The 20,771-nt window shown below is 34.6% G+C and overlaps 1 protein-coding gene across 3 annotated transcripts in view; it reads right to left on the reverse strand.

The window, feature by feature from the left end:
- The window catches only part of LOC150106416 (dysferlin-like), a 328,783-nt gene that overhangs the window by 94,127 nt on the left and 213,885 nt on the right, over positions 1 to 20,771 (reverse strand). For all 3 annotated transcript variants that reach the window (XM_090393128.1, XM_090393127.1, XM_090393129.1), the window contains exon 43: positions 5,315 to 5,460. In XM_090393128.1, coding sequence (XP_090249254.1) covers positions 5,315 to 5,460 — 146 coding nt within the window. The remainder of the gene's footprint in view (positions 1 to 5,314; positions 5,461 to 20,771) is intronic.

The following is a 20,771-nucleotide window of genomic DNA, read 5'->3' on the forward strand; positions in this document are numbered from 1 at the left end:
TTCATGTACAACAATCAAGTCAAGCAATGCAGCATCCACATATAAACAAAACCAACAGCAGTACACAAGATTAGAGGTTACAGTAGTACATAAATACTAAAAAGATAAATTACTAAACATGTATGTACAAAAATTATATAAAGCAATGCAATATCTACACATAGATAAAATTACAGTCAAATATGTTTGTACAAATCAATTTTTTGTAAAAAGTTACAAACATCATACAATTTGAGTCTGATAACTGCTTTAGCAGAATCAAAATCTGCTAAGGAAGAAAAGGTGGACCAGTCAGCTTGCTTAATTTTCCACCATGATATAGTACATCATGTACAATATCACAGGAAAGTGATCACTCCCAAATAGGTTGTCATCAGTTTCCCACTTAAACAGTGGGGAAAGGGAGAGAGCAGACAGTTAAGTCAATGCCAGATGTTCAGGTAGGCCTAAATAAGAATATTAAGTCAATGCCAGATGTTCAGGTAGGCCTAAATAAGAATAATGAAGAAGGTGTTACACTTCCTGTGTTTGAGCATATGCTCAATTCAACTCTTACCTAATGTTTGTCTGGCCTGTACCCACATAGTGTTATCCATTTAATCCTCCATTAAAAGTAAAGGAGATGGTAACTGTAATATGATATCATCAAGGTCATCTTCATAAATATCTGTGGCAGGAGGCAGATAGATTCAGCATACTGTTATCATATTTCCCTTTCCAACCAACAGTTGGAAAGGGAAATCTCTCAATTAAGTACAATATTGCTCTTAATATGGATTTGTTGGAAGGGGATATGGTTGCCCACAAGGATGATGACACCTACATGGCAGGTCCATCCCTGTCCTTATGAATAATGGTGATGTTCTGGAGAATTGGATCATCACTCGACTTTAAGTATGTTTCTTGTAAGCAGAAGAATATAGGATTATACTTCTGCAAGAAAGTCTTGATGTCATCCTTTGCCAGACTCCACAACAATTCCATTGTAGGAAGAATGTTTCCATTATTTATTTTTGGTAGTATCATCTGGCTCAATGATACTACCACACTGATAAGCAATTCTTGATTTTTTTTTCTTTTTTTTTGGGGGGGGGGGGGATTGTGGATGACCAGTATCCATGATTTCTTCTGCATCTGGAAAAATATCCAATGTGTCCCCTAAATTTCAGATCCTGATCCACTATCACCCCAAGATCTCTTATTTCCTCTACCTCCAACAATATATTCACACCAAACAACTTCTACATCCCATCTTTGTTTCCCAAATTTTAAAACCTTACATTCTGCAACATTGAATTTGCATCCCCATTCCTGTGCCCAATCACTCAATTTATTCAAGTCTTCTAGTAAGGCCACAACATCTCTACTCTTCATGGCTTGTCCCAACATTTCATCATCTGCAAAGAACTGAATATCTCCATCCAAATCTTCGTCAATATCATTGGCATACAAGTTAAACAGTAATGGCCCTAAAACAGACCCAAGGTACACCACTAGTGACTTTCCTTTTCCTGGATATGACTCCCCCATACACAACTAATACGTATCAACACAACCTGTTGATACCTAACAGATAGCCAGTCTCCAATCCAATGCACTAATCTAACCCAATCCCATCCGTTCTAGTTTGACTATCAACTTATCATACAGTAATCTATCTAAAGTATTTGCAAAATCTAAGTGTGTTACTGTGTATCCCTCTCCTCTGTCCAAGGAAGCCATCATCTTATTGTAATAAGTAAGTAGATTACTAAAACATGACTTCCCTTTAGCAAATCCATGCTGTCGATTAAAGATAATATCAATGTTGTCTTTTCTTGACTCAATTCTGGATCCTGGTTCTCACCAGTCCCTCCAACACTTTAACCACAACATCTGACACACAGATAGCCTATAATGCATTTGAAATTTGATGCTCGAGTTCTATCACCTCCCTTAATGAAGTGGCACAATCTTGCTCTCCTTCCACTCCTTTGTAACTTGACCCAGTGCAAAACTCGCATTAAAAAATATGTCAAGGCAGAATCCAAACAGCAGTCAAAACAGTGGACAGAAGCCAGTTGTTCAACGCCAAAGAAGACAAAGTCAGTTCCATCAGCAGGAAAGGTCATGGCATCAGTCAGTGTTTTGGGATGCTAAAGGCATTTTATTTATTAATTATCTTGAAAATGGTAAAACAATAAGCAGGGAATATTATTCTGATCTTTTAACCAGACTAGATAATAACATTTGTGAGAAAGGATCAGGTTTGCAGAAGAATAAAAATCATCTTTCATCAGGACAATGCACCTGCCCACAAAAGGGTGTTTTGACAATGGGAAAATTAAGACATTTGCACTATGAATTGTTGGAATATCCAACCTATTCCCCAGATTTGGCTCCTTCTGACTTTTATCGCTTCCCAAAACTAAAACTCTTCCTCGCTGAGCAGCATTTTTCTTTGAATCAAGAAGTGATTGCAGCTGTAGAGGGATATTTTGCAGATCTTACTGAGAACCACAACAGGGATAGGATAATGGAGCTGGAACATCGCTGGAATAAATATATTAGTTTTAAGAGAGATTATGTTGAAAAATAAAAATAATTTTGAAATTATAAATTCGTTTTTTCATTGTTAGGCCGAGAACTTTTCAGACCACGCTCATAGAACTGGATAAAGGAAATGGCTGCACCATGATACTGCTGAACTTTGCAATGGCATTTGACAGAATACTTCATGGAAAGTTATTACAAAAGTTGGTGCAAATGGGAATGGATATAAAGTTAGCAGCATGGAGAAGTTGTTGGAGAAACTTGTGAGAACTAGGATCCAGAAGTGGGTTGAAAACAATGGTATTATCTTTGATGGACAGCATGAATTTGCTAAAGGGAGGTCATGTTTTAATAATCTACTTATTACAATAAGGTGATGGCTTCCTTGGATAGAGGAGAAATTTAAAACCTTGCAAAATGTAAGGTTTTAAAATTTGGGAAACAAAGATGGGATGCAGAATTTATACTTGGTGAGGATATATTGTTGGAATGGAGGAAATAAGATCTTTGGGTGATAGTGGATAAGGATCTGACATTTAGGGGATACATTGCCAAAATTGTGAAGACAACACAAAGACTTCTGGGAATGATGCAGAGGACACCGACTTGTAGAAGTAGGCAGATTCTTGTTCCATTGTAGAAGACTTTGATTAGGCCACACATGGACTACTGTTCCCAGATTTGGTCACCAGGTTTTCAGAAGGATGAAGAGATGTTGAAAAGGGTCCAGAGGTGACCGACTAAGGTAGTTTCTAATCTCTGGAATGTCGAATATGAGGAAAGATTGAGAAGATGCAAGTTGCAGAGTCTGATGGAGAGGAGGAAGAGGGGACATATGATAGCGACTTACAAGTTAGTAAGGGGTTGTTATAGGATAAGTGTTGGAGGTTCTACAGAAAACAGTGGGAGATCAGGGGTCATTCCTTGAAACTGTATAAAGAGCGTGAGTAGGGAGTGAGAAGTAAGTTTTTTTTCATGCAGTGAATGGTTGGAATGCCTTGCCTGAGAGTGTGGTGTCCGCAGAGAATTTCAGTGTGTTTAAAGCACAGGTATGATGAGCTGTGTGTGCATGATAAAAGGACCTCCAGATGAGTCTTTGACTCCATGGAGTCTTGGGCACGATAGAAACTTAAGATAATAAAGGGGTTTTATAAAATTGATGGAAATTAAATTTTCAACACATGAGAAATAGTGAGAAAACTAGGGATCATCTGTGGAAGTTGTATATGAGTGTGGTTTATAAGAATGTGTGGACCAGATCTTTTGCTTGGAGAGGGATGAATGAGTGAAATCAATTACCAGAATTAGTTACAAGTGCTCTGAAAGTGAAGGAGTTCAAGGAGATGTATGATAGGTTTTGTGTGTATAAAAGTTTGTGTAGGTTTCTCACAATGAGTCTTTAGACTCCATGGAGATACCTTATAATTACTCTTTCATGCAGGAAGGTAGTACTATCATATTTATTCAAATATAACTCACACTTTTTTCCCCAAAATGGAAGTTAAAAAATCATGGTGCAAGATATATGAGGGGGTTTTCATAAACTAAAGTTTTTCTAAAAAAAACTAGATTGATGTTTATAATTAAATCCTCAGTATCCATTATAATTTATAATTTTTCACATTATTTATAAAATGAATGCATTTAAATTATAATTATCAACTTGATTTACACGATCAGCCGCTTACCTTCACATGATATATTCGAATATTTAGTGACGATGCTTCTGAAATTAAACTAAACTAACATTCTGCTGGTACTTTTATTATTTCCGAATCAATTCTGTTTACACCAATATTGCACACTAAACTCAGGCACTGTAAACTCGTGCCCTGTTGCTCAATTGGCATATTCTCCTGCAAATCAATAACCGAGTTAAAAACCAGCACTGCAACTTGAACATTTCTCCATATTTCAAACAAAAATCAGCAGTAATTTACAAGATTGAGATACATTATGAACAATCCTTAATGAATGACTAATGAAAAGTGAAAGAGTGCAAAGCAGACAACGATGGTAGGCTGGTAGAGATAGCACAGCTGTGAAGACGTGCATATGATTGGTGCAGTATTAACAAAAGATTGTGCAACTCAACGACAGAGATGGCAGACAATTGTTGAGTTGAATGCAGATTCTCTTCAACCGAATTCAAAAATATCAGGAACTGCTATAACAACATTCACCATCTATTTCTTAAAGTTTAAAACTTTTTTTGTGTGCAAGGTATATGCGAAACCTTTAATTTCTTTTTTTGTAAAATAAAATCAGGGATCCAAGATATATGCGAGGACAAGTTATATTAGAATAAATACAGTATATCTGCACTGATTTTGTTCAGTTGCAATCAATCCAAAACTTAACAGACTACATTCTGTCAATTCTGAGAGTGTCATTAACTGCTAAGTACAACATTCATATTTAACGCTTATAGTAACATAAATTAAATTATGTTTATGGAAAATATTTTACTTTAAAGTCAACTGTGGAAATTTATCTATAATAAGCCAGTAATTTTGCTACTCACAAAATGAAAAAACTTGTCTAAACTTATTTTGTGTACATACACCTCTTAAGCTCTTTATACGCAATTTCGTGTAATTAGGGCAGCCACTTAACTGGGATAAATTATTTCTGATGTTGCCCAATTAATGGTAATTAGTTGTCAATTCTTCAATTTAGATTAATCATCCCACTTCATTTTTCAATTTAATTTTGACTACTATTAACATACAAAGCTAATATTATATTTAGTACTATAACAAAAGACATTAAATATAATTACCATAGTCACTCAGCATGTGAGTATGATTACTAACAATAAGAGTGGTTTGGTCTACATATTGTGGAGGAGCAATATTTTGGACACTACAAACATCCCATAATATTTGACGAGGAGTCTTGCTGTCACGCCACCTGTTTGGACCACATCTAGAAAATAAATTTCTTATTTAGAAAAAAAAGTGCTCTGCATAATAGAATACTAACAACATTTTTCCCACACACTTTGCATAAACAGAACAGAGCAAATGCAACTCCAGCTGTTTTGTAGTAGTTCTGAATTACATTTAAAATTAGCTAACTGTACATTTAGGCAAAGAATATACAGTATATATAACACAGATAACTCCGTAATAATTCAGACCAAGGTTTGCGATATCTGGCTAATAAAATAATAAATAAAATAAGATATCTGAATATTCAAAACTGAATATGTTACTTAACTGAAAGAAGACAAATTTGCATTTAGTTTTATTGATGATTTATATAGACATGAAAATTTATATGTACATCAGAGTATTGCCATCTTTACCTTAGATTAGGGATTCTCAACCTATGGTACGCGCACCACTGGTGGTACATGAGCCACTGCAGGGTGGTATGAACACAGAGTATAAAATAAAAGGGTAAATTAACATATTTTTTTACTCACAACATGAGTTGAGAATTAAAGATGTATGCACAAATATTTAACAGTTCTACTTAAAATGTTTCATGCAACTAAATGAAAACAATTAGATTTTACATTATCATTAAAAACTTTTGTATAATAATATACAAAAATAATACGGAAGTTCAATTTGAATTTAATGAGTATTAATCAAATGACAATGACAAAAAGTAACTCTAATATATTTGATTGGACAACAATGGTAAACAGTTTGTCCGTTGTCGTTTGTTTAGCCGCAAGCCGCAGTTACAATTAAGAAAGTAGTGGTGTTAAGATCATCTTTGAATGCGAGATTTTATTTGTGACATTGTCATTTATATGTAGTTTGTGCCAGAGGATAGAAACAGGAACATGAATAAGTGGTTAACGAGTGGGTCCTCAAAAAGATCGAAGGGAGAAAAGTGTAAGCGGAAAACAATTCTTCTCTGCCAGAAGCCACTACTTCAAATCCTAACCAACCAATGGAGGACATCATTGTACAAGAATGCAACAAAAAGCCCTGTACAGCACAAAGTAAATATAATCTTAGTTATTTATTATATGGTTTCACATATATTGGAGAAGAAACCGCACCTGTTCCCCAGTGTGCGATTTGTTATGAAACGCTATCAAAACATTCGATGAAGCCTTCCCTTCTTAAATGTCATTTTGAAACCAAGCATGGCGATTTAAAACACAAACGTTTGGAATATTTCGAGAGGAAAAAACTCTCCGATTTATCAGCAAGGAAAAAAACAAATATCCTCATTTTCAGGATTCAACACGAAGGTTCTGGAGGCATCTTATGAAGTCAGTTTAAGAATAACTAAGGCAGGAAAACCTCACATGATCGGAGAGTCATTAATATACCAGCAGCTACAGATATGGTTAGAATAATTTTGGAGGAAAAGGCGGCAAAACAACTTGAAATGATTCCATTATCCAATGACACTATCATGAAGAATTTCAGATTTGCCTTCAAATGTTAAGGAGCAGTTAATAGAAAAAGTTCAGGCTAGTAAATATTTTTCCATACAATTGGATGAAACTACTGATATTACCAGCATGGCCCATCTTCTTACATATATAAGATTTATAGATGAAAACAGTGAAGGAAGAGTTCTTGTTTTGTGAACCACTGCCTGCTCTAACAACCTCAAATGAAATATTTTCAAAATTAGACCAATTTATGAAACTGCATAATATAGAATGGAATAAATGTGTTGGTGTTTGTTCTGATGGAGCATGTGCAATGGTTGGGGAAACACAGTGGCATTGTTGCAAAAATTAAAGTAGTAACTCCACAAGCAAAATTTGTACATTGTAGCATTCATTGCAAGGTTTTAACCACAAGAAATATGCCTGTTACTCTAAATACAGTTTTGAATGAAAGTGTGAGATTTGTTAACTTCATTAAGTCCAGATTTATGAATTCACGACTATTTTCCATGTTGTGCAATGAAATGGGTGCTAAACATGATTCTCTTTTACTTCACACTGAAGTTAGGCGGCTGTCGAGTGGAAATGTATTGAGCCACCTGTATGAACTTCGTTCAGAAGTGCAGATTTTTCTCTCTGACAAATCCTCAGACTTGAATTAATTCACTGATGAACTTGCCCGGTTGGCTTATCTGGCAGATTTATTTTGCCACCTCAACCAGCTGAACACGAGCTTGCAGGGTGTGTGTAGTTCCTTATTCTTGGTACAGGATAAAACTTGGCTTTATCATTAAAGAAATCGATACCGGAAACACATGTTCCTTTCCATTTTTGGATGCTTTCTTAACTGAGAATGAACTTCTTCTTCATAGTGAACTAGCAGTGAATATAAAGAAGTATTTTGGAGTCTAATCACAGATTTCAAGGAATACTTCCCTGAAACATTGGCTTCAGAATTTTGGATTAGAGAGCTGTTTTCCCATTGATGACACCTTACCAGAAACGTCAACTCCTTCCGAGAAAGATGAACTGATCGAGCTCTCCTGCAATGGAAGTCGTAGGCAAATGATCAAGAGGATGGATTTAACAGACTTCTGATTGGCAAGAAGAAATTAATATCCAATAATCTCAGAAAAAGCTGTAAAATTTCTTTTGGCGTTTGTAACTACTTACCTTTGTGAATGTGGGTTTTCTTCTCTCATTTATATCAAAAAAAAGTACAGGAATAAGTTGAATGTTGAACCCGATTTAAGACTCAAATTAAGTCAATTGAAACCAGACATTAAGAAGCCATGTTTAGCTAAACAAGCACAACCATCACACTGAAACAAGAAGGTGAGTTCTGTAATTACAAATATGTTACATTTATAGCTTGTACTGATTGTAAGTTTATTTGAGAACTGGAGTACCATTATCAGGAATATGTGTTTGTCAAAATTTGTTTATGTATTCATTCATTATTATTTTAATTTTTAAAAATTGCACATTTTACAGAACAATCCATTGAATAGATTCAAAGAGTATCTGTTTCTCCAATAAATATCTGAATAAAATAACTAAATAAATCACTAGTATTGTAAACAAATGCTTATTTTGCCCCTAGGACCAACAAATCGCACTTTTCCAGAATAAATTTGCTTACTGGTATGCCACTGGAAAAGGTTGAGAATCCCTGCCTTAGATGATCATAGATTTCATATAGTTATCTTTAAAACATATATAGAAAACAAATGCAGAAAAAAAAAAGAGAGAGAAAGCCCAAGCTGTAGATGTTCAAACAGATTGAGGTAAAGCAAGTATTTTAGCACTTGAATGATATCTAAGACCAATGAAGTAATTGCTATTTATTAAGGGTTAATTATTCATTTTTCATTATTTCACTGTTATTGTAAGGTTACATGTAGGCACAGATAATTAATTTTTTAACAAAGATTAACTATAAATATTTCAATCTATGTATTGTGGATAATACAACTGGAAATTAAAAAAATTAACAATGAAGGTATATGGAGAAGGGAATCTCTCTTTATATGCAGTTGCGTGACAGCTGGGGGGGGGGGGGGGAAGACAAAGGAAAAAAATACTATTAGGATCAAATGAAGAGTGTGTATGTGATTAAAAAAAGCATGCACTTGCATGTGATAAAAACTTATAATTAAACAGCATAGTGCTTAATAATAATTTTTGAGATTTTTGTCATGGAAAGTCCATCACTAAGGTTGAGATTTGGGTGATGCACAAGTACTTTGGAATTTTCTTCAGAGATGCTCATATTTCTGGGACAACTAAGTAGTAATTTGGTTGTCATTCCAAAGGATCCTGTGGCTAGTATTAGTAATCCCATGTTTTGTTGCATTTCTTGAAAGTGATGTTAGGATTGGTATTCAGAAAGGTATATAGAAACAGAGCAGCCTATTTGCCTGGAGTAGAATAATTTGTGGTTGCATAGGACTGAAGAGACTCTAGGTAGCAGTAGAGGTGGAGTTTTATCTTTTGGAGATGATATCATAGTGCTAATTGAATTAATAGGCTTGAATGTTGTGGATATATTAAACTTCAAGGTACGAGAAATGCACTAAGAAATGCCTTTAATGTACGGAATGTCAATAATTAGAAGAGGATGGAGCAAATTATTATAATTTTGTCTATTGTTTTGGGATTATAACCATTGAGAATAATCTTGATCAATTAATCAATTTTATGCTATAGAACTTTAATCAAAATGGGAGGACCATATTTTTTCCTTGATATCCTTATAAAAAAAGAATTAGATGATTTCTTATTAATTTATTTTTCACCAACCTTCCTCTCTGTTCATCTATTCCTCACAGAAACATGGCATTGTTAAATGCCTTCTTTCAAGAGCTCATTATCTGTTCTTTGTCTGATCTACTTCAAAAAAAGAGTAATTTTTACTATAGAAAAAACAGCCATTCTCTTGGTTATAACCAGAACATTAGAGAAAATTATCAGTCATTTTTTCTTCATCCTCTATTAGACAAGAAGATACACGTGGAATATTCATCTCGTACATTACAGCATTTCAGAGCACATTTCTCGTACCATGAAGTAGTTTAATATTTCCACAACATTCAAGCCTATTAATTCAATTAGCACTATGATATCATCTCCAAAAGATAAAACTCCACCTCTACTGCTACCTAGAGTCTCTTCAGTTCTATGCAACCACAAGTTATTCTACTCCAGACAAATAGGCTGCTCTGTATCTATATGCCTTTCTGAATGCCAATCCTAACATCACCTCCAAGAAATGCAACAAAACATGGGATTACTAATACTAGCCACAGGATCTTTTGGAATGACACCAAATTACTATATAGACATTTCCATAAATATGAGTGTATATTTAAAGAAAATTCAAAAGTACTTCTTGCATCACCTAATTCTCAACCTTAATGATCGACAAAAATCTGGGAGATTATAATATTAAGAACTATATTGCTTAATTACATAAATTATTATCACGTGCAAGAGCATGCTTTTTTTAAAATCTCTCTCTCTCTCACACACACAATCCTAATAGTTTTGTTTTACCTGGCTGTCTCAGAACTGCATACGTAAAGAAATTCGATTCTCCATATTACTTTCATTGTTGTTTAATATTTTTAATTTCCAACTGTATTACACCGATGACAATCAGTGACATGCATACTGAAATATTTGTAGTTAATCTATGTTAATTAAATAATTTCTGAACTGTGTTTATGTGTAACTTTAGAATAATGACTTAATTACAAATAATACAGATGAAGAATGAAAAAAAAGAATAGAAAAATAACAGTAGAAACAGCAAAAGAGGTATTGAAAGAACAAGTGGGAACAGAAAAGGGAAAGTTATGGAAGTTAGTTTTAAAAAAATTAAGCTTAAAAATTAAGAGGTTCGTAAAGACTAATCAAATGATGATAGAATTGTTTATAATGAGAGAAAGAGCCATGCAAAAATTAATTAGAGGAAAAAGATGAAAAAAACTTGAATTTACACAAAGTTGGAGGAAGATAAATATTATATGGATTAATGAAGAATATAAGTAAAAGCAATGAGGAATCAGTTTGTTAATAAATGGAGATGAAAATGGAGATGGCTACCAGAAGAAAGATTAAGATGATGTAACAACATTATTCTTGAGATCTGTTAAACAAAGATGAAAGCCATAGAGAAATCTGAATGAATACAAAGATGAGAGATGATAGATAAATAAGTAGGTTGAAGTATTAAGGAAGATGAACTGAAAATCCGCTGGAACAGTTGATATGCCTGTTGAAATGATCGGAGCTTCTGGTAGTTCTGGAATGAAATGGCAGTAGGACATCTTTAGACTGATCTGGAGAAAAAAAGAGAAAGAGATTATACCTAATTACTGAACCAAGGGATTACTATTCCAATATAATGTATAAAGGAGGCTCAAGAAGGGAGTGTAGTAACTATTGAGAAATAACATTATTGTATCACTGTGCAATAATTTATAAAAGGATAATGACAATGAGAATAAAGAATATTTTTGAAAGTTAATTTTTCACTTGGTTAGACTATAATAAATTTATTTTAATCCTTTATCCAAGTGTAAGCAAACAAAGTTTGCACCTGAAAATATCTTCAGGACTGAGGTAAGGTGCATTACCTTACCTCAGTCCTGAAGATATTTTCAGGCACAAACTTTGTTTGCTTACACTTGGATAAAGATTAAAGTAAATTTATTAAAGAATAAAACAGAGAAATGTCTAAGAGAGCAGTTTGGACATTAAGTATTGATATGACTTTGTTGTAAGGGGGACATGAGACTCACTGGGAATTTGGAAAAGCCTATTTTGCTATTCCTTGATTTAAAAAACAAAAAAAAAAAAAGAGCTCCAATTGGGTTGAAATGGGAAAGTTTGGAAAGAAAGGCATAAGTAAGGAAATAAGAAATAGTTATGATCAAGAATATGTATGTTACATATAAGGGCTATATGAAGACAATCTAGTAATTCAGAATGGTTAATAATAGCAACAAGTAATGACAACAAAGAGTCTTATCTCCATTGCCGTTCCACTAGTGTTAGACTCAATGGGAAAATCTTGGTGAGTAACAAAAATTCCAAATATTAGGTAGGGAAGGGTACTTTCTAGTAATGGAGGTTTAGATCAGGAGATGTCAAAGGAGGTTTCACTCGGCCAAAGCTTTTTTTTTTTAAAAAAAAAAAACAATGTAAGTAGTGTACTTTGGAATGGTAAGGTTCCGTGAAAGTGTAGGATTTGATTAACAGAAGTTACTTTCAGTCCATTTTTAATTATGCAGGTAGTGTTGGATTCTGATTATGTAGAAATTAGAATAAATGTTATTTGATTCAGAATCCAACATGATTTTCCGTCACAAGAACTATATTTGTAAATATTATTTAATGTAAATAACATAAATTATAATTGATATCATATAACTGCCTTAATTATATCAAGTTTTTAATTATTTAATCAAAAGAAAGTGTTAATGATAAAGAGGTTCTGTATTAAATATTATTAAGTTATTTTATTTATTGTTATGTCAATATTATAAGAACTTGTATTTGTAATTTAACTATGCACTTATTGAAATGCAAATATTCTATTTATTCTTTTTTGTGAAAGTTTAACGTTATGTAATAACTGAATGTAGTTGTATAGCCTAATGTAACATTCGCGAGAATGTTTACGTTTATCGGTTGTCATAGAGACGCGTGAAATAAACGAGCGTGAGTGAAGGGAGCATGGGCAAAATAAGAAGAGAAAATATATACGTAGTAGGGGAGTCAGAACGGAATTGTGGGAAGTAAAAAGTAGCAAGAGGATAAACTAGAGAAGTAGAAGTAAATAAAAGGTTCTTAGGGTAGAAGTTAAGTGGATAATTTTTATAAGTAAGCAAGAACGTAACGACTTTTATAGTTAGCTGAAATTGAAATCAGCAGTAGTAATAGAAGGAAATTTAAAGCTACAATCGGATAAAGTAAAAAGCTGAACATTCAAGGAAGAATTCTGAATAAACCCAGCTGATCTAGTATTGCAGCTTATTTCCGATTTGCCCTAAAGAGAACCTCACAGTGTTTTAATTAATTTATGAGTGGTAATAACGATAGTTGAAGTGCCCTAATTGATGTCAAGAATTCTGAAGCGTAATTGATAGTGCTTTAAGTATAACTGCGGATAAGTTTTGTAAATGTGTTTTTATTCTTTAAGTGTGATAAGTGAATTCCAGAAGTTTGCTCACAACATAATAGATGTTCTAGGAACCATTTCCGGTAAGGTCTATCAGAGTGAATTGTTAACTTTAACTGTGGAAACCCTTCGTGATTGAGAGTTGGAGATAGGAATTGTTTGAAAGATTATTTTCAGCTATTAGATCCTGTAATATTTTGAACTTATAGCATGACTGAAAAATGTGTGAAAACTAATTAGATTGGATGTTCTATTATATTTATTTAAGTGTAGAAACTTTGTAACCCAGAAGCTAAGAAGGTGCATGTGAAGACTTGGAAGATTGTGCTAATGTAATTGACTTGACTTAATGTTTGACTTATTTCTATGTTTAAAATTAGAGGTAAAATTTATGTAAGTGTTATATGACCTATATTAAATGCTTTATTTGTTAACCTAACTGTTGTATTTGCCTGAAATTCTTTTTACTGCACCGTTCACAAAAATTCGAATCTTGCAGGAATCCCAAGTGGAAAATAAAATACCTCGGCCTGAATGAGTGAAAAGACTGCTAACTAATTTTGAATTGATCCTACTAATTCATATAGACTTATCTAAGGATAGAGTGGCGCAGTATAATAGAAATTTCTCTACCCTTAGATCAGTGATTAATTTGCAATTAGTTTTCCTTTATTTTATGAAAGTGACTTTTAGCAAGATGGTGGATTCGAACGTCAAGAGAACACGTCAGGACAGTAGAAACCTGGGGGAAGCATCTAACTAAAAGATAAGCAAAAATACATGCAATGGAAATCAAAAACCAGAATAAGATATAAAGACACTTGGAATGTTCTGGGACTAGAAAATGTTGAAAGAAAAAATGCTTGTTAACTTCCACATTTGGAATGGTTTGGATATATAATGAATGAGAATGAATATAGAAGAATACTAAGAAGATGAAATGAAAATTGAAAAACATGACAGAAAAGGTGTAGATTAAATAAGAGAAGATTTAGAAAAAGAAAAAAAAAAACTATTTAATTTGACAGTTTTGTTAGAAGTTGTTGAAAAATCTCTTCAACATTTCTGTTTTTAATTTTTTTTAGAAAGCATCCTTAAGTTAAAAAAAAAAAAAAAAAAAAAAAAAAAAAAAAAGCCTGTGTAGCTCAGTGAATGTGGCATTTGCACACCACAGCGCTTGACCACATGAAGGAAGACTTCTTGGTTTCGAATCTAGTCAGCGACTAGAAGAAATTTTTCTTCTAAGCCTCTTTTCGACTGGTTCCCAAGTTAGTCGATCTCTGGCATGGGCAAGTGGGTTTTTTTCTCCTAGAAACTCAAGAAAATTGACAACTGAAATAGAACCCACATTATTTCAGACATTAAATACAAGTGTTAGAGACCACGAAATGGTGGCACTTTTTGAGCCATCTCTCTTCACTGCATGCCACTTAATTAGTGATAGCCTTGGGCCAGCTATCACTGATTGGGTACCAGTGGAGATTAAACTGACCACTCAGTCTCCAAAAAGTTAGATAGAGCTAAATGGCATCACATACTCCTGATATACAGGAATAAAAAGCCATTAGCTGATTTTTTTTTTTAATATAAGAATGGAATTATTAGTACCATAGTGAAATCATTAACAGTCCATTGTTATTATTATACTGGATAGTTCCAGAGTGAAATTAACAGTCCAAGGATCAAAGCTGTATAACTGAGAGGAAACCTCCACATAGCGTTTAAAGGAATGCAAAGAATCGACCAGGACTTCTGACCTAATGTCCAATCCTCACCTTCGTGGTGCACCCTGCTGGGTATCTACCTGGATGCTGAACGAACGAGGATGGGCTGGTTAGGGATTTAGGCCAATTTGGGATTTAGCCAACCAAATTGTATTCTTATTGACTTAAACCAATATAGAAAATGATGGTACAACATAACAAAATTTCATGCCAGCTGGGGCGTCGCCTGGTTAAACAAGGCCCCCCATTGTTTTCACCAGGGAACCAGGGTGAACAGCGAAAAGTCAGCTACTGAAACAAATCTAAAAGCACACCACCAACTCAACATCACCAAAGTTAAAGATCTGTACTATCAACATAAGAAGCCTGAATGGCAAAGAAATGGAGCTAGCTGAGGAATTAGATAAGTACCAGATCAACATAATAGGGGTGACTGAAACAAAAAAGACAAAAACTGGTGAGATCTTTCTGAATAATAAATACAAAATGTTATATTCAGGAAATGAAAATCAAGGAAAAGAAGATGTAGCCATAGTATTCAACACAAAATACAAGGTTAATCTTCTTGAATGGAAGGCAGTCTTGAGTAGAGTGATGTGGGCAAATATCAGAATGGGGAATTGGACAATGAGACTTATTTGTGCCTATGGTCCCACAGAAGGTTCTACTAAGGTAGAAGTGGAGGAATTTTTTGATGCTTTAGAGAAAGCGACTGACACAATGAAAAAGGAAAAGTTGGTCCTTGTTGGGGATCTAAATAGCAGAGTAGGAAATGATTGTCAGACATACAAAAATATTCTGGGAAAATTTGGAGAAAAGAGCAAATTCAATAATAATGGCAAATACCTGTTGGATTTCTGCTCAGGACATGGACTGGTTATTACTAACACCATGTTCCAACATAAAAATGTGCACAAATTCACATGGAGAGAAGAGGCAAGAAATTGACTATGCTATTGTTCATAGTGACGTTTTTCCACTGGTGCAGGACACCAGAGTGTACAGAGGATTTCAAATTGGAAGCTATCACAATTTAGTCTTGAGCAGGATAAAATTGAATTTCATATTGAAAAGAATAACATATAAGAATGTTTTAAAGCGAATAAAAGTTGAACAGCTCTCAGATGTGAACTGTAGACTAAAATACACAAAGCTTATCGAAGAAAAAATGAAAGTTTGAGAACAGCAACCAAACCTTGGAGATTCAATGGCAAGCCTTGAAGAAAACCCAGATTGATTCAGCCAGAGAGGCATGTGGTGAGATTGTCTGCAAGGATAGAAAAATCAGAACTACATAGTGGACACAGGAAGTTAAAGAGCCAGTGAAAGAAAAGAAGAAAGCATATCAAAAGTTCCTGGCAAATAAGTCGGCTTTTGCTCTTAGAGAATACAGAGACAAAATGTAAGAAAGCGAAACACTGTAAAACTAGCTAAACAAAAGTCATGGGAGGACTTTGGCAAGAACATAGAAAATAAATATCGAGAAGGTGGTAAGATATTCTGGAGGTTGATGAAGAAACTTAGAAATGGAGGAAAGAGTGCTGTAAAAGGAGTTACAGGAGATGATAAAGGTGATGACATAAAAACAGGAGAAAAAGAAATCCTTGAAGTATGGAGTAATTACTTTGAAAAATTGCTAAATGAAACAAGCAGTGATAGAACAGTGGTAAAAAACACTCAATACAGTCAGGAATACATATCCATACTTGAAGTAGAAAAAGCCATCAAAGGCTTGAAATGTGGAAAGGCAGCAGGAGTAGATGATATTTGATCAGAAATGCTGAAGTATGGTGGTATAAAAGTCTTACAGTGGCTGCACTGCATAGTTCAGAAAGCCTGGACAGAGGGACAAATTCCCAATGATTGGAGTAGAGCTCTAATAGTACCCATATATAAAAAGGGAAATAAAACTGAATGTGAGAATTACAGAGGTATTTCCCTACTGAGTGTTCCTGGTAAGATCTATGCAAGTATACTTGTGAAACGGGTGAGAAGAAGTGTGGAAGAAAAGCTTGATGAAGAACAAGCTGGATTCAGGCCAAATAGAGGCTGTCAGGATCACATCTTCACTTTCCGATAAATAGTTGAGAAATCATGGGAATATAACAAAGATCTGTATTTAAGTTTTGTTGATCTGGAAAAGGCATATGACAAGGTGCCAAGAGAGAAGCTATTTAATACGCTACAGTTATGTGGTGTCAGTGGGGCATTATATCAAACAATACTTAGTTCAGTATTTGAGTTGTAAGTTGGCAGTTAGAATTGAAGGAAGTACAGGAAGATGGTTTAATGTTAAATCTGGTGCGAGACAAGGAGGTACATTATCCCCTCTGTTATTCATTATCTATATGGATCACATTATGAAGAAAAGTTGTATTAAACATGATATCAGAATTGGAGATGTTAATGTCAGCTCTTTGCTTTATGCGGAGGATGTTATACTTCTAAATAAATCTGCTACAAGTTTGCAAAATTCCTTGACTAAATTGAATAACTGTTGTAATAGATATGGTATGAAGGTCAGCATAAAAAAGACAAAGACAATGAAAATAGGTGGAATTGTTGAAAATGTAAACTGTGTTGTGAACGGGGAACCTGTGGAACAAGTAAAACATTTCAGCTACTTAGGCACGATTTTTACTGAAGATGGTCAACTGAATATGGAAATAGACAACAGAATCAACCAAGCTGGCATGGTAGAATAAATTCATATGGAATAAGAGAGAAATTAGTTGGAACACTAAATTAGCTGTATACAAGACCGTGTTCAAACCAGTTTTAACTTATGGATCTGAGAGCTGGATCAGAAGTAAAACATTTGACCAAAGACTAGAGACCACAGATATGAGAGTCCTGAGAAAGATTAGAGGCGTGAACAGGTGGCATCAATGGCAATATCATATTAAAAACGAGGATATTAGGAAAGAACTTGACATTGTCAGCATCCAGGAATACGTTAGCAGAACTAATATCAGGTGGTGTGGTCACTTAAACAGAACGGGCAAGGAAAGATTAGCAAAACAAGTGTTCTCTGAAAGGTTGCCAGGAAACTGACCCAGAGGAAGACCAAGATATAGGTGGATTGATATGGTACAATGTACTTTAGATGATAGAAATATAAGATCTGATAATATTGGAGTCTTGACAAGTAACAGACTGATTTGGAGGAAAATTGTAGATAGGAAGTTAGTAACGATGTAAATTTTTCATGTAGTACTATCATATCCTGTGCACCCCTTGAGGGTACATGTCAAGAATTTGATGATGGATTACAATGTTTGAAATAAATTCCCTTTCATTTTGATTTCAAGTTATAATAGTCTTTTCACTTGCAGAAGAACAGGAAAACTACCACACGGATATAATTCATGTTACTGAGACAAAGACATGTGAGACCCTATAAAATAAGATATACAAGATACAGGATGTTATATTTATGCAAAAATTATCAAGGAAAGGAAGTAGTAGCAAAAGCATTCAATACCAACAATGAAGTTTCGCTTCTTGATTTGGAAACCAATTTCAAGTAGAGTTATGTGAGCAAACTTCAAACTGGGGAAATGGACAATGAAATTTATTTGTGCCTATGAATTAAAAATGCCAAGAAATTATATTCTTGTTTTAATTCTTTATACAAGTATAAATAAACAAAATCTGTGTATGAAATACATAACTTACTATATATCTATATATAGAAAGTAATCCAAGGCACCAATTTCATGGAAACCTTCAAGACATCCACGAGGTGACGGAGGAGGCCCAGGATTGACTTTCTGGACTAGACATTTATCTATAGCTGCATTGTATTCTTTTCGCCATAAGAATAAATAACTAAAATATACGTGTACATGTCCTGCCCATGTATTTTTGTTATGGATAGCTTCTATTACATTTTAAATCCAGATTTTTAATTTTTCTTTATTTAAGTGTGTTTTATATGATCTTTCTTGCTTATATTACAGACTCTTCTTCTATTGGATTACTATGCCCAAGTCTTGGTTGGTACCAATGATTTGAGAGGCAAGAATTATTCTGTGAGGGAGGATGTATAGGAGTTTTCAGAATAGGTAAAACTGAAAAGCAAGAAGATGAAGATTGTAAGTCTCCTACCATGTTATGATAGAGACATACTGAGGAGGAGGAGGGCATTGATAGCCAATGAGTCCATACGTAGACTGTGCAAAAGGAACAATGTTGAATTTTTGTATCTGCAGTCTGTTTGGCGGAAAGAAGGATTTGTACGATGCAGATGGACTGTATCTGAAAAGTTTTGGTGCTAGGTGTCTGGAGAGAAAGTTGTTCACAGAGCATACTGACATGCAAATTCAGGGAAACTTAAGCAATTAGGGTGGAAGCAAGTAAGTTTGTGTGAAGGCACTCATGAAGCAAATGAGTGTGGGAATGACATTGCCTCCAAGTGAGGAATCTAGTCTCTCATGCAAAAATATTGAATAGAGTAGTCAATTCAGAAAGTAAAGGTGGATGGAGGAAATAAAGGGATGTTGCCATTTCTATATACTAATGGCCAGAAGTATCAGGAACAAGAGGGAGGAGTTTTGGGCAATGATTAGTCAACCTCACCAAAAATTATAGGCATTGGTGAGACTTGGCTAACAGCAGATGTAGTTACAGGGATGAATGTGAAGGGTTTAGTATTTTCAGGTAACACAAAGAAGATAGGATGGGGGGAGGAGTACTGATGATAGCCAATGAATTGCAATCAAAAAGAATAGGAGACAAGTGAGAGGATGGCAGTTCATTTGAAGCAATCTGGTGTGAGATTAAGACCAGTAAGACAAAATATACAGTTATACAGTACAGGTCAGGTGATTATTATGGGGGACTTCAACTATGGAGATATAGACTGCAAGGAAGAAAGATCACATTGCAGAAAGGAAATAGAATTTATACACCTGCTGAAAGATAATTACTTAAGGCAGCATGTGATGGAGAGGACTAGGGGTGAGAGAGTATTAGACCTGGTCATAGGATCAGAAAAGTTATCTATAACCAAGTTGACAACATTGCCTACAATTGTTGAAAGTGACCAAGCAGTTTTGACTTGGGAAATTGTAAAACATGAGGAATATTCTATCAAGAAGGAATATTTGTGGAGGCAGTTGATTATGACATGCTAAGAAAGAATGGGTGAGAACAGAGGCTTTGTATTTCAAAATTTTACTGGCTGTTGGCCGAGTGGTTAGCGTATCCACTCTCCAGCCAAAAGGCTGTGGGTTTGAATCCCGCCTTGGGCATGGAATGTTTGTGACTGTGAAAATAATAGTGATGGTCAGGAGTAGATGGCTTTGGTGTTGATGATGAATGTAGTTGTGGTTGGAGACTGAGAATTGTAGAGAACGTGCCCTCCCTCAATGAGTCTTTGGACTCACTGGAGGTGTTACATAACAATAATAATAAAATCTGTGCCATGGCATAAAACACTGCAGGGTAAGGATGTTAGTAGTGCATGCAATATAGTTAAGGATCATCTAGAGGAAGCAGTATTAAATTGTATACCTAGGGTAAGGAGTGTTAATAGAGTAGGAGTTAGATGGGTGAATAATATCATTGAGTATGAGCTGCAGAAGAAGAAAATGCTGTGGAAGGTATACAAAGAGAAAGGTGACCAGCAAACTCATGAACAGTACAAGGTTCAGGCAAGAAAGGCGACCAGAATGGCAAGGAAGAAAAAAAATCAGATTATCAGAAGAATTAGCCGAGCAGGTCGAAGGAAATCCTAAAGAGTTCTTTCATTATGTGGCAAGTAAGAGGAAGAATGACTATGGAAGATTAACCTTAATGAGTGATGACGGTCATGGTGTTGATCAAGATTTGTATGATCAATTAGAAACAAAGGAAGGACAGAGAAAAATTTATCAACTAGCGAAATGTAGAAATAAAGCAGCAAAGGACATCTTACATGTGAGGCAGATCAAAGATGCTGAAGGAAGAGTATTATGGA

Source organism: Typopeltis vanoorti, chromosome 5, assembly GCF_054136105.1.
Source record: "Typopeltis vanoorti isolate ZY-2024b chromosome 5, IOZ_Tvanoo_1.0, whole genome shotgun sequence".
Taxonomy (NCBI): Eukaryota; Metazoa; Arthropoda; class Arachnida; order Uropygi; family Thelyphonidae; genus Typopeltis; species Typopeltis vanoorti.